The sequence below is a fragment of the Rousettus aegyptiacus genome, unplaced genomic scaffold (genome assembly GCF_014176215.1).
Source record: "Rousettus aegyptiacus isolate mRouAeg1 unplaced genomic scaffold, mRouAeg1.p scaffold_m13_p_4, whole genome shotgun sequence".
In the NCBI taxonomy this organism is placed as follows: Eukaryota; Metazoa; Chordata; class Mammalia; order Chiroptera; family Pteropodidae; genus Rousettus; species Rousettus aegyptiacus.
In genome coordinates, this window is record NW_023416307.1 from 40,393,168 (window position 1) to 40,407,413 (window position 14,246).

General features: G+C 42.4%; 1 protein-coding gene across 1 annotated transcript in view; it reads right to left on the reverse strand.

Moving 5' to 3' along the window:
• Nucleotides 1-2,625, reverse strand: part of KLHL6 (kelch like family member 6) — a 48,290-nt gene extending 45,665 nt beyond the window's left edge. The window contains exon 1 of the mRNA XM_016138000.2: nt 2,260-2,625. Coding sequence (XP_015993486.1) covers nt 2,260-2,546 — 287 coding nt within the window. The 5' untranslated portion in view covers nt 2,547-2,625. The remainder of the gene's footprint in view (nt 1-2,259) is intronic.
• Nucleotides 2,626-14,246: the final 11,621 nt, after the last annotated feature.

A 14,246-nucleotide genomic window follows, 5' to 3' on the forward strand; every position in this document is an offset into this window, starting at 1 on the left:
CTGTCCTTCCAAAGTCTGGGCATAAGGGGAACTCGGGTCTCAGCCGTTTTCAAAATCTTAGAAGCAAAGCAAGACAGGCGGTGAGGCAATGTCAACGTTAACATCAGTCCTAGGTTCAAATCCCACTTCGCCACTTGGTTAACTGAAACACTCTGAGCTTTGGTGCCCCTTCTGTCAATGGGGATAACATCTCCCTCCGCACAGGGTTGTTGTGGGATGGCGTATGTGACACAGGTGGCACAGGGCCTGGCCCACAATAAGTGCTCAGCGACAGACGTTCTTGTTTATTATAGTATCAGAAAAAAAATACCCTGTCTCCAAGATTAATGTGTTCATTAGAGGAGGAAAGTCACCTTGGAGATACCAAGGTAAGAACCAAAAGTCACTGTTAAGAAGAAAAGAATAGAAAGAATTTTCTTTCATGACCAGGCATTTTTAGAAGAGACTCTTCAGCCCCAGCAGAAGCACACACCATGTGGGCCCCAGCTTCTAATTGCTGCCGCCTCCTCTAAGGACCGGCAGAGACTTTCTCTAAATATTCAACATCAGCTGAGTTGGAAGGACTGTGCCCACACACCTTGTGTTTAAGATGAGAAATCCGAGGATCAGAGAAACCAGTGGTGATGTACTCAAGAGCACACAGCCAGCAGTGCTATTTCATCCATAGTCAGGACGAGCAGCTAACAAAATCACTAATGGGGTATACACTTTATGACAGCAGTTTTCCAGTGATTCAAAATAGAAAGTTATCAACCTAAAAATGAATACCCAGGGCATTAAGCTAAGCTGACTTGCATTCACTTTTTAAAGGGCTTGCGCTCAATGTGTAAGCATATGGTCAATGTTGCTAGAGTAAGTGATGTGTTTACCTATATCAACCCATCTTCATGGCTGTGCCTACACTCCGCCTTTAACATCTTGTGGAATGAAGGTCCAAACATAGTGACAGTTTGTTTTGCAGTAAAAACAAGTATTTCTAGACTGTGCTCAATCCTTGCTCCAGCAACGAGTAAATATATAATGTTGGGTTTCTATTTTCTCATCTATAAAAGGGCACATCTGCCACCTTCACCACGCTGCTACAAAACTAAAGTCAGGTAACTATGTGTCTGTCTGTCTGTTTTCCACTTTCTGCAAACCAGCTATCCTCTTGTCTTGTCTGCACATAGGACCTAATCAGTTCTAGAACAACCTCCTGACCCTACTCTGAATTTCAAAAATAATTTCCCTCCAAGCATCTCAAAAAACAATGGCTTCCATGATATTTACATAAGTTGTTTTAATTTCCTCAGCCAGAATCAAGAATTAAGAAAAATCTCATTCAGGTATTATAAGGGTATTTCTCATTGTAAGTGTTCCCCAAATACCTTCTTCATCCACATTTTCCTTGGGGACTGGTTCCCACCCTGTCTATATCAATCTGGAGAACTCTGGATCCAGCTGTATTTACTGGCTTCCTGATTCTCCCACATTCCTACCCCAGGTATTTGCTCATGGTAAACACTCAATAAGTGTTTCTTAGCTGAGCCAAGCAGAATAGGTGACAAATTTCAACAAAGATATAGTGAGCGTTGTACTCTATGCTAGGCAGTCTGGGAGACACTTTTCCCTCTCACGTTATCACAACAATCCTGAGTGTTAATCATTATTGTTCCCATCTTAGAGATGACAAAACAGAAACTCGGAGCACTGAGTGACTTGCCTAAAGTCCCAAAGTCAGGAAGGGACAGAGTGGGATGGAACCCAGGTCTCTGAGTTTGTTGTAACTAGGATCCTCTCGCTTCTAAAGCACCTTTGTAACAGCTTTCCCTTTCCACCCACCCCCTCAGCACAGACAGAAACTCCTAATTTTCAGCAAGCCATTTGACAACTCCATAAGAGAGGCCAAATACTTTTCTCTACCCCTACTGGTAACAAAGACAATATCATATTTCCCACACACTAGTCAGACCAAGGGGGGAAAAAATCCCCATGACTTCAGTAATTTTCCATCCTCCAGAACAAGGACATATTACACAGAAGATCTACCATAATATGTAAATATTGCTTTTATTTATGCCAATCTCTCATAATTTGGCCTAAATCCTAAAATCTAAGGTTTAATACCTTCCTTTCTTGTACCTTGAATGAACACAGGAACCTAAATAGATATACAAACCATACATGCAACAGCCAATTAGTTTAGATTGGGCTCCCACATCAATACAGAGATTCCTGACAAATCGCACCCAATTTGACTCCGGTCTTAGACGTGCTGACCTGAAATAGTTGCTGGCTGCAGCAAGCACCACGCGGTGGCAGGAGAATTCCTGAATGTCCACGCACAAGACGACATCTGTCAGAGAGTTTTCCAGTCGAAGGGTCTCCAGGCCATTCTGCAGAATTAAGGAGAGTCCCGCGTCGTCAAATTTTACCTTATCTCCATTTAAGATTTCTACCAAGTCTCCCCTTTTCTGGGAGGGTTCATCGGTAGGAGGTGCCAGGGGCCCTTCCAAACTCTTCTCTACCACCTCGCCCATAGTCCAGGCACCCCTTTGTCCTGCCATCAACGTCCAGACTGAAGGAGCGCCCAAGTTTCAGGCAGGTCACATTGCAGAAGCTGAGCGGATTTCCTGTGCAGGGCCCTCCACTTATCACCAGCTGTCACACACACATAACAGGAAGTCTCGCACTTTCTCATCCTGTTACTACAAACGCCAATAACTTCTATTCTTCTTCTTTCTGTGAATCATCACAAGGTTAGAAATTATTTAGAAGGGGTGTGTAGGAAGGAACTCCAGGAGAGAAGGGGTGGCTTCTCAGAGTCTGCTATTAGTGTTGTGCAGTTATTTTGGTCCACCTCCCCCCTCATATCCGTGAGCAGGAAGCGTCTGATTCTGGTTATTACATTTGTACTCCAGGTGCTTTTATAACCAAGGGTGTCAAAGATAGGATGGGCAAAGGGCATCCCTCTTCCCGGGAATCTGACACCCCACCGCGAGCTCCCATGTAATCCCTTGGGAACTTTGAAAAACACACTTATCTCTGGCATTCTCACTTCTATCAGCATTGTACATCTTCTGTCTGTTTTCCTCCCTGCTCAGGAGAAAACAATGTCATAGCAAATACCAATGTTCCCCACCCCCTCTTCCAAAATGTCTGTTGTATCAGATATGCCTCTGAGGGCAGAGAAGAAATGGTCTTCAGAAACTCCTTCCCTAGGGTCTTCCCTCTGAGAAGACCAATCAGGGTCTAGTGAGATTGCCCTAACAAGTCTCAAATTGGGCTGATGTCACCCAGCATCTAGCGATGAATCATAAAATGTTTTCATTACTCCTGCTGGTCTCCATTAAAGAGTAATAACTACTTTTTTATCATTAAACTCCCGCTATATCCTAGGAAATTTACAGACATTAATGTATTTTAATCTTTATAACAACTCACAGGGGTAGATACGACTTTTCTCATTTTACAGCTAAGGAAACTGGAGCTCTGCTCAAGTGAATGGCAGGGCACAGCTCTGTGTGGCTACAAAGCCACTGTTTCCTCCACTACCATCAGTCTCTCAGAGCTGTAATATCATGGTGACCCTAAGTCCTGAGTCTCCTACAGAGCGAACTCGCCAGCCATGGCTGCACCATGCCGGTGCCTTGACAAGGTGACCTCGGCTGTCTCACTCGTGCTCACACTCACCTTCTAGTAGTGGAAAGCATTACCAGGCCTCCTGATCAACAGGAGACCCCATCCTCTCGCTGTCCTGGTCAATGATGATTGAGCCCTCTCCGGGAGTCCCATTTCTGCCTCAGCCCTTCTTCTTTTCTGTGGATACTTACTCTTAAAATCAGCATCTTCAATATTCTTCCCAAACTTGTTCTTTATCCAGAGCTCTGACAATCAAGATGCTTTTGGCTTCTATAACAGAATATCCCATCAAAACTGGTTTAAACAATAGCAGTCTCACATTATAAGAAGCCAGGGGTGTAGAGTCCCAGGTTGATCCAGAAGTTTAAGGATGCATCAAGGACACATAATTTTTCCACCTTTCCATTTGATCGCCCTCTGTGTGATGGAGACATTCCTTCATGGTCACATAACAGCTGCCACAGTACCAAACACCACGTTTTCATAAAATCCCAGCCAATACCAAAAAGTAAAAGAGCAGGCTTCTCCTCTCTCTTCACAAATATTTCCTAAAATCACCGCAGACTTCTAGGCCGCTTGGCCACCTCACACCAGGGAATATAAATGCGATATCATGATTGGTTTAAACTAGCTTGATTCATCCACTGAAACTAGTCTGCTTTCCCCAAGATCAAGGAATAGCCATCTGATAGCCGAACAAAATCAGGATCTGCTGGCACAGAAGAGAGGGAAAGGCTGATGTGCAGTTAACCTCCTGTCCTGCCACAAGAACACGCACAACCTCATTCTCCCCGCAGGGCTCGGCTGAGGGGAACTCAGAACTTTCACCTCCATGACTCGAATCACTCCCTCTAGGAGAGCTGAGGATAGCACGCAACTATGGTATCTTGTGCTCCAAAACCTTTTAAATTGTAAACAACATTGGCCATATTCAACTCCACTCCCAAATAAACCACCCAAATAAAACAAAACTAAAACTCAGTTCTTAGTTCATGATGGCTCCCGTTCACCAAGGTCCCTTATTATTTTTCATATACCTCCCAAGCCCACCCATCTCATAAGAGGATTACTGTTACCTTCCCCCCAACCCTCCATTTTCCTAGTAAGCAAGCACACACAACATTGTACATGGGCGTGATGATATCTATAATTAGATTTTAGTGCAAAGGTAAAGAACACCATCAGTTTGGTATCTATGTCAACCTGGAAATACTCTGACGTTCAGCATGAACTGGCAAATATTCTTTATAGCTACAGGCAAAATAACTCTGTTATGGGAAAGCTTTATTTTCCCTACTGGGAAACAAAATGTATGAGCCACTGGAAAAAGCTTTGTTACTCAGAAAACAATTATATCTTACCTTAATTATATCTTACTAAGCTGGTTGGCTTTATGAGGCTTGTAAGGAGTAGATTCTGTCCCCATACAAGTGGGTAGCTTCACTCAAGGAAACTTTCAATCCTAAAGCCACAGATTGCCTCTTCTGACTCCAGTCCACTCTCTTCTCTAACACAAGTTATAGAGATAGAAACAAGTCAAGTCAGCCACAGAGGAAGAGCCACTGTTCCTTCATGTTAACTTATTGCTACAAAAAAATTGTTAACTGAGCATCGACTATGTTCCAGGAACTACCAGAGGCACTTTATGAACTCTAATGCTCTTAATCTTCCCACTAATCCAGTGCAGGTAAGTACTATGATCTCCACTTCAGAGACATGAAAACAGACAAGGTCACATAATTGCAGCACATAATATCAGAGTCACACCCACATCCCCCCAACCCACCCTGGAGTTCACCCACAGACAGTCCCCATACACACCAAAAGCCTCATTCTGCTGAGAGCATTCTCTGGCTATGAGAGCATACCAGCTCACTAGAAGTACTGGAGAGTTAACGCCCCCAAGAGTGTGACCTTCAACTGAGGACCAGGAGTTAGTAGATAAGTAGGCTAGCTTCCTTGTCTCTTGGTGAGACAATACTAAAGTGTGCTCTACACTGTCTGTCAGAAGACTCCCAGAGCACTGAGCTCCAGTTGCCCATAGTAGTAACCCACTCATCCTCTAAGGGCTTCCTGCCTTTCCCATCTCATTTTCCCATCCCATCACTGAGTTTCTCAAATAAACTTCCTGCACTGAATCTTTGTCTTAAGATCTGCTTTGGGGTGGCAGGGGTGGGTGTGAGGGGTGGGGGTGCGAGGTTATTGGGGCAGCCAAATTAAGACACATAGAAACTAAGTGGTAGAATCAAGATTTGAACTCGAGTCTGGCTAATTCTAAAACCTGTGGTTTCCACTTTACACTGTTCTCCTATGACCTCAACAGCATCTCACCGTTCTCCTACGACTCAGCAGAATCTCAATCCCAAGGAGAGCCTTTCACAAAAACATTCCCAGGCAACTGTGACTTTGATTCAGTGAGGGGATTCTCTCTTTCCAACAGCCTAGCCAATGTCCAATCAGTTCTGGCTCCTGCTCTTTGCTGCTGTGTCCCAATGTCCAAGAGCCTAACGCATCACTGACAGTAAGGACTTCACAAAGCCATCTAGACCATTGACTGCCTTTATAGGGTATAGTCATAATTGCAGTGGGACCAAAGCATCACGGGCTGCCACTGCAGTGCTTCTGGGCATCTGCCTGCCACATTTTCCAGGGCACCCTGCCTTGAACACCACCATTGCCAACAGCCCTCTGCTTCTGCTGCTCTTTCCAAAACAAGGAGATAACCCCTCTTTTCCTTCTCTTATGTTAGTAGAAAGGTCAAAGGGGATCGTCATGGCATCCTTTATTTCCTGCTTATCAGAATCTTTGAGTTGCTCTTCCATGCCCAATATGGGGACTATCTTTATATATGGGATTAATACCCTGTATGGGGCTACCACCAGTTTAGACAGGACCCATCTATTGCCCTACACAAGCCAGATAAGACTTCTCTTCCCCCACGTAGAAGCCTCTCTTTCCTGATTCATAGTCTCTGAATGAGGGGCCAGTGAGACATCACTGCTGCAGGATTTATAAAATAATTCAGTAAAGTGGCTGAGATTTAAAAGAAAATGGGAATAATCCAAATGAAAACAAAAGAATAAAAATTCTGTTGTAATACACCCTCTCTCCATTCCAAACAATCGCTATCGTTCTCCTGCCAAATATGTTTATGTAAATAAAAGTACAACATACATTATATGCATGAGTGTAGAGTTGAGCCGTATGGTATTTATAAGGGTATGTGTGCCTTATAATAATTCACTAGGCTATACATTTTCCTGTGTCATTTTCTGTATCTATACTTTGATAATAAAAAGGTAACAATAATAGAAACAATAGTCACCATATACTGAATACCTAGCAAATTCAAGGGCTATGCCAACCATTACCTCTTTTAATGCTTAAAATAATCTTTTGAAGTAGGTGTCATTGTTCCTCAACTTAAGCCTATGGAAACTGAGGCTAAAAGAGGGTTAATGGCTTTTTAAGTTCATACAGCTTCTATCTCATCTTTCCTCTGCTCTCACTCAGCCCCTTTATCCAAGGAGATGGAAGTAAGATTCAAATCCCATTTGCTCACTCCAAATCCTGGATTCTTAACCATCATGATGTATTCTGTTACCATGATTTTAAAACTACACATTTTGTCTCTAAATATGCTCAGAATTTTCTTGTCTTTGAGATGTATTTATCCTTTTTGCCTAAACTGTCTTCTCTGCCTGAAGAAATATTACACACTCAGATTATAGAACAATACATACATTTAATACCATTTTTATAAATTCAAACAAAAAATATGCGAATAGCCTGGATCATAGTTTCCCAAGCATGGCGCTGCTAACATTTTGGACCGGATAATTCTTTTGGGGGGAAGAGAGGCTGCCTTGTACATTGTAGGATGTTGTGCAGCATCCCTAGTCACTACCCACTAGATGCAAGTAGCATCCTCCCTCAGTTTTGATCATCAAAACTGTCTCCAGACACTGCCAAATATCCCCCAGATGGCAAAATCACCTTGGTGGAGAACTGTTGTTCTAGACACATACCTATCAAAAGTGCTAAATTGTGGTTATCTCTGGATGGTAAAATTAATAATGCTTCTTATATCCCTTTTGCTTTCATGTGTATTTGAAATCGACTTAAATTGTTTCCTCTTCGGGCGGAGAGTGTTGTATTTTTCTTATTGCAGAAGTAATGATGTTTACTGAAGGAAATATAAAACAAAAATAAGAGTCCAGAATGCCATTTCCCAGAAATACCTACAGTTTGGGGTTTTGTAATGATAATACTGGCCATCCTCAATGGCATTATCTCCATGAAACTTTTCCTGATATCCCCATCTGTATATTCTCTCCCATTTCCCTATATTTTTACTTTTCTTAAGACATGATTGAATATTTCTTAAGGATATCCTCAAGAAATCACTCCGATATTGCTTTTTAGATTATAAAATCCTCGAGAGACATAAGGTACCTCTCATTGTAGGGTGACCAACCAATCTGGTTTGCCTAGACTGAGGGGTTTCCTGAAATGCTGGCCTTTCCATGCTAAAACTGGGACTCAGAAAATTTGGTCACCCTATTTCTATGTCCTCTAGGATGCCAAAACCTTGCCTATCATTGGTATTCAGTAACATTTGCCCAATTAGTGTTGGAAAAGAGAAATTAGTAATGTTGTCTTTTGATAGAAATAAAGATGATCCTGTCTCCCCCTCATCTCATTCCTGCCTTATCCTTTCACATATATATTTCTATTTCTTAGGTATTTATCTAGCATCCTTTAAGCTAGATTCTGTGTATATCAGGTGAGATCTATGAACAGGTCACATGTTAATATTTTTCGTTTCTGCCCTCAAAGTGTTGGAAGACAATTACCCATGAATGCTTTCATGTTTCCTAATGGTCTGGACTTTCCTGAGCAAAGAGCACTGACATACTTGGCTAAAGGAACATTGAATGAAAAGCATGCTCAAGGGAGATGTAGGGACTTAGTCCCACCTGAAGTCATTTGCTTGCATTGCATGGTAGTGAAGGAAAAGTAAAGATTAGAGATTGTCAGTTTCTCTCCCCTCAGAGAGGATCTGTTTACATTCCAGAAAAAGGTCCCTCCTTCTCCCTTTCTCCCACTCCTCTCCACCCTCATGCCCCGTTACTCTTTGTCTCTGCCCCTCCCTCCTTCCCTCTCTCTCACTCTCTGAGAGAATGGGCCAATATGCCAGTGGCCTTATACAAGCTCTGAGTCTCATAATTTGGGGATTGCTCTCCTGTGGTGCAACTCTATTGCACCCTCAGGAGAACAGCAGGGTCTCACCACAGGGCCCATAGAGCTTGGGATGCAGGGAAGTTGTCTGTGATTAATAAAATGATCTTTTCTCTGATTCAGATCCTGTCAGAAAAATTTAAAAGATATGCACATATATACATTTAACGTACAGTTCATTTTAATCTGACTTCTCCAGGATAAGGGGCAAAAGGTGTAGGAGGGCGAAACCAGCAGAGTGAACAAGTAAGGTTTGTTTCAGGGTCTAACCCCCACCAGAGAGGGATCTAGACTCTATACTTTCTTCTCTGCCCACAAATGCGTATTTATTCTTCATGATAAATAGTCCTCCTGCCTCCATGAAGCTTCCCCAAAACACCTGCATTGCAGACCTTCGATATGCACACTGCCGCACTGCTCATGCTTCTGTAGATGCACTTAAAGCACTATATTGTCATTACTAGGCTACCTGTCTATCTCCCCCAGTAAATTGTGAGCTCACTGAAGGCAGATGCTGTGCTTTCCAAATAACACATTATATAACCTGGAGCCTGGCACGGGGCCAGATACATATGATTCAATCAAGAAATATGACATAATGGATTTCATGGTCGAATAAAAGAATAATCCAAAACTGTGAGAAGGTGGGAAGACTTGTTGCTGACATCAAGAAGAAGAGCTCTGCCTTGGTACCTGCAACTCCGTTATGAAGAATTCTACATGGCTGAGGTAATGTGTGAGCTGACTTGAGAGAACAAGAAGAATTTATAAGGAGAGAAAAGGTTAGGGTAAAGGTTTTCCAAGGAAAAGAAATAGCACATACACTCAGAGGTGCAAAACAACAAGGAGTATTTGGAGCACAAGTATGTAAGTAGGATGGGGTTGGAAAAGGAGTACAATAGTAAGAGAACAGGCCAGTGAGGGGATGTGGACTTGTGCTCTATGGCAGTGATGCTGAAACGAGCACATATCAGCATCATCTGGACCCTACACTTTCTAATTTGGTGCATCTAGGGTAGAGTCTGAGAATCTGCATTTCCAACAAGTTCCCAGGTAATTCTGATGCTGCTGGTCCCAGGATCATTCTTTGAGAACCACTGTTACATGTGAATCTGTCAGAGGCTCTGCAGATGTTTAACAAAGGGGAAAAGAAGGACTCTGATATGGGATTCGAAAGGTCATCAGATGAAAGAAGCACAAAGATGTCTCCAGCAAATCAGATAAGGGCTAACGAGAAGGAGTTACAGGCAAGCCACTTGCAGACAAGTATAGAGAATTCTCAAATCCTTAAAGTCATTCCAGACTGGCCTACAAATACCTCAAACAACAGATCATAAAGCAAACCTGGCTAATTAGTAGCTGAAACAGGACTACAGCTCAGGACTTGTCGCTCCTGAGCCAGTGCCTTATCCATCAACCCAGGCTGAAGTAGCATGGTTAGGACTTTAAATGTATCTTACTTGTAAATGGGAGGTAATTGGAATATCCACCATGCCTCAAACAAGAGTAGCTTTGCCTTCTGTTCTATGTCCACCTTCTGGTTCCAGTTAATACCCGAGAGCCCAGAAGACAGAGAACCTGCAGCTTCTACCTCAGGTATTCACCTGTGTATCCCCAGCTCATGGATGGAGTATCCCAGCGTCTCCCACTCCCATTCTGAAGACACTGCCCTCCTGGTCTCTCCTCCCTGTCTAATTCAAGGCTGCGCAACATTCCTAGACTCCTGCCCATTAAATGTCCAGCTCTGGACTCCTCAGACCAACTCCTCCTGCCATCTATATTCCAGCATAAATAACAACAAAAGATAAATATTTTAATAAAACAAACAAACAAACAGAAGTGAGCTAGGAGCCAGCCTGAATCAGAAACAGGAAGTTGTCAAGTTGCATGAGAAAGAGCACAAGAGTGTTCTAAGTGGGGCTACTAGAAACCAAAATCTGAGTGCAGGGCCAAGTCCAGAGCCAACTGTTTTATAACTTAATGTGGAGGGGATTCTTTTCAAAAGATCTAAGTCAAGTCTTTGTTTTCTCTTATGAATTCCACATACAGCACACACTTTTCATAGTATAACTATGTATCCATTTTTAGTCAACGTGATGAAAGTTTTGTCATAGTTTTTTAAAACTTTCTGTTCAGGGCCACCTAGCCTAGTCCCTGAGCATCCTCCTGGAATGTCTAGACTTAAACTTAAGGAAGGCCAGATATTCCCTAGACCCCACCAGGTGACTCTAAGCAATGTCCACACAACAGGGAATCAAAATTTGGAAGTGCCTTCTGGAAGGCAGTCGTGAGCCCAACCAAACCTGATGCAAGCCCTCAGTTGGTCCCAGGGGCCAATGAAAGCAACTGATGGCAAAAGCTAAGACCAACCCTCAGCAAATAGTAAAATCAGAGAAGCTTGTCCTTAATACACCACTTTCATCCCATATATTTCTTTACATTTCTTTTTTTTAAATAACTTTTTTACATGTTTTTCTGATCCTGTTGAAAACTTGGAAAATTCAGGAAAGAATCAAAGTTAACACTTGGTGTGCCAAAATAGACTCAGACTGATTCAAGACATTCAGTTGCATGCATTTCTTCCCAGCTTCAACTTTGGCAATATCATGTTGGTTGAAACTGGCCATAATAGAAATATTTAGGCTATAGAAATAGTAAACGCTACAGATAATTTGTTTGTTTATTTGTTTGCTTGTTTTTGGAAAAATGCTTATCATACACAACTGATATACCACTTTCTCTTTAGATTGTTGAGGCCCTGAGGCCACCTTGAATCTGGACCACCCTCCAGCTCCAGTTAAGACTATACTATTAGATTTCAGAAAAATTCTGCCTAACTCCCCCTTTTCTCAAGGTAGCTTGGTCGAGCTGTTTTTCACATCCAGACAGGCTTCACTGGAACAGAGAAGAGCCATATAAGGACGCTCCTCTATCTGATCTCCACACCCATCACCATGCTGCCCTTCCACCACAGACCCCAGTGTTGGCCTGACCTCTAAGCCCGCACAATGGGAGTCACATCTACAGCCCAACTTGGCACCTTCAAGCTTCAACACTTGCCCTAAGAGCTAATCTAGTTTTTTATATAGGAAATTTCCCAACAAACATTAATTTTTCAACCGGTTACCCCAGGTAACCTCTCACTCATTGTCCCAGTTTGCCTCTTGCCCAGGTTTGCTCAAGATATTAAAAATCTTTTTTCTTTTTATTTTTTTGACCAGAACCACCAATTTCTACTAATTCACCAAAATGATCAACAAAAAGAGAAAGAAGAGAGGTGCCCACTATATATTTTTTAGGCCTTCTAGAAAACATGGAGTTGTTCCTTCAGCCACATACACGTGAATCTACAAGAAAGGCAATACTGTCACCATCAAGGGAATGGGTGCTCTTCCAAAAAGGATGCCCCACAAATGTTCCCATGGCAACACTGGAAGAGCCTACAGTGTCATCGATCACGTAGTTGACATTGTTGTAAACAAACAAATTAAGGGCAAAATTCTTGCCAAGAGAATGTGTTTACTGAGCATATTAAGCATTCTAAGAGCTAAGATAACTTCCAAAAACGTGTGATGCCAAAGAGAAGGTTCCTGGGTTCAACTGAAATCCCAGCCTGCTCCACCCAGAGAAGCCACGCTTTGTAAGAACAAATGGAAAGGAGCCTGAGCTGCTGAAACCCATTCCCTATGAATTAATGACATAACAAGTATTTTTTTTTAAAGTAAATTAAACATCTATGGAATATGAAAAAAAAGATATTAAGGACTCTCGTGGCAGCCCTCAGGTTTGGAATTCATGGAAGAATGTTAGCCCTGGGAGGAAGCCAGAGGTGCAAGGCAAAACACCAGTCTTAGAGGAACAATACCGAAGATGGTACACAGAAGACAAGGGACTAGAGATGGGCATAAGGTTAAAGCAAGGTCAGCTGATTGTGTTTTATTGAAAGGATTTTAAAAACAGGTCAACGCCTCCATTTCCTTATCTGTAAATTGGAATGTAATAACAGTATCTACCTCGATCTCCCATGAACAGGAGGAAATGAATGAATGTATGTGAAAACTTTAAGACAATGCTTGGCATATATTAAGTCCTATGTAAGCATTAGCTATTATTATTCAAATCTCTCTGTAGAAAAGAAAGTATGTGTATTCCAGTCTAAATCTGGCTTCTGGCTTCAGACCAAAAACTCCTCCAGTACAATGGCTTTTGTTAACATCTACAAGCTGTCTATTGTCCCCATGTTATCTTGAATTATTTCCATGTAGTCAATGTAGAGGGTCCCACAGACCCCTGTCTCCCCAGGGAAATAAACACTCCCGTCACTCCACCCAGAGTCACAATCACAGAAGGATTTATCCATCTGAGAAATTTTTCCCAGAAGTAACCCAGATTAGAGAGTCAGTTTGAAAAATATATTAATATGTTACAGGTATACTACTACTATAAAGAGTATCATTAAGTGTTCTGTATGCTTTACCTTATCCTATTTCTTTTTATCCTGATAATGTGACAAAATGGATGACTTTCAGCTTTTTACAACTGAAGAACCCAAGGCTCAAAACCAAAGTCAGGTGTTTTGTCCCAGGTCACACAGGCTCTAATGGGTATGTCAGTTATAGCATCTGATTGGCCCATGCCCTAGTCTAATGGAGGATTCCCAGCCCATATCCCCTGTTTCCCAGGAAGTCATTTTTGGGAGCACATGACTTCCCTGTTCTCCTTTGTTAATTGGCCTAGAGTGAGTGGTCCCAAAGACAGCCAACTGTATATAGAGATTAGTTCAAGGGCATATATGGCTGGCTCAGAAAGGTCAGATGGGACAATTAGAGTCTCTCTCTGTTTCTGTCTGTCTGTCTGTCTCTCTCTCTCTTTAAATAAGAAATACAGACTTTGCCATTTGAGAGCAGAAAAAGGAGGCAGAATGATGCACCAAGGGAGATCATGAGATAGAGTCAGAATCATTTCAAGCTAAAGACATTTGCCAACCAAACTTCTGGGGAAAAATAATGTAAGTAAGCAGAAGGAGCTGGGAGGTAAAAAGAGGAGACTGAAGCCAACACGTGGAGAGTAGCTGAGGCAAGTCACCCTGAGACTGGGAGGAGAAGCATGGGCTCCTGCCACTGAAGTCTTGAGGCTGCTCTGAATCTGGACTCACCTTCTAGCTCTAGTTAGGGCTCTGCTCTAGGATTTTAGAGAGATTTCTGCCTAGATCCCATTTTTCTTCAGGTAGCTTGATTGAGACTTTGTTTCTTACATCTAAATGGGCCTCACTGAAACAGAAGCAGAGCAGTATCATAAAGCTCACACCAACCCCCCCCCGCCCCCACTTACTAACCACTGAACTACCCTTCCTCCACAGACCAGGAATATTACGAAGTACAGAG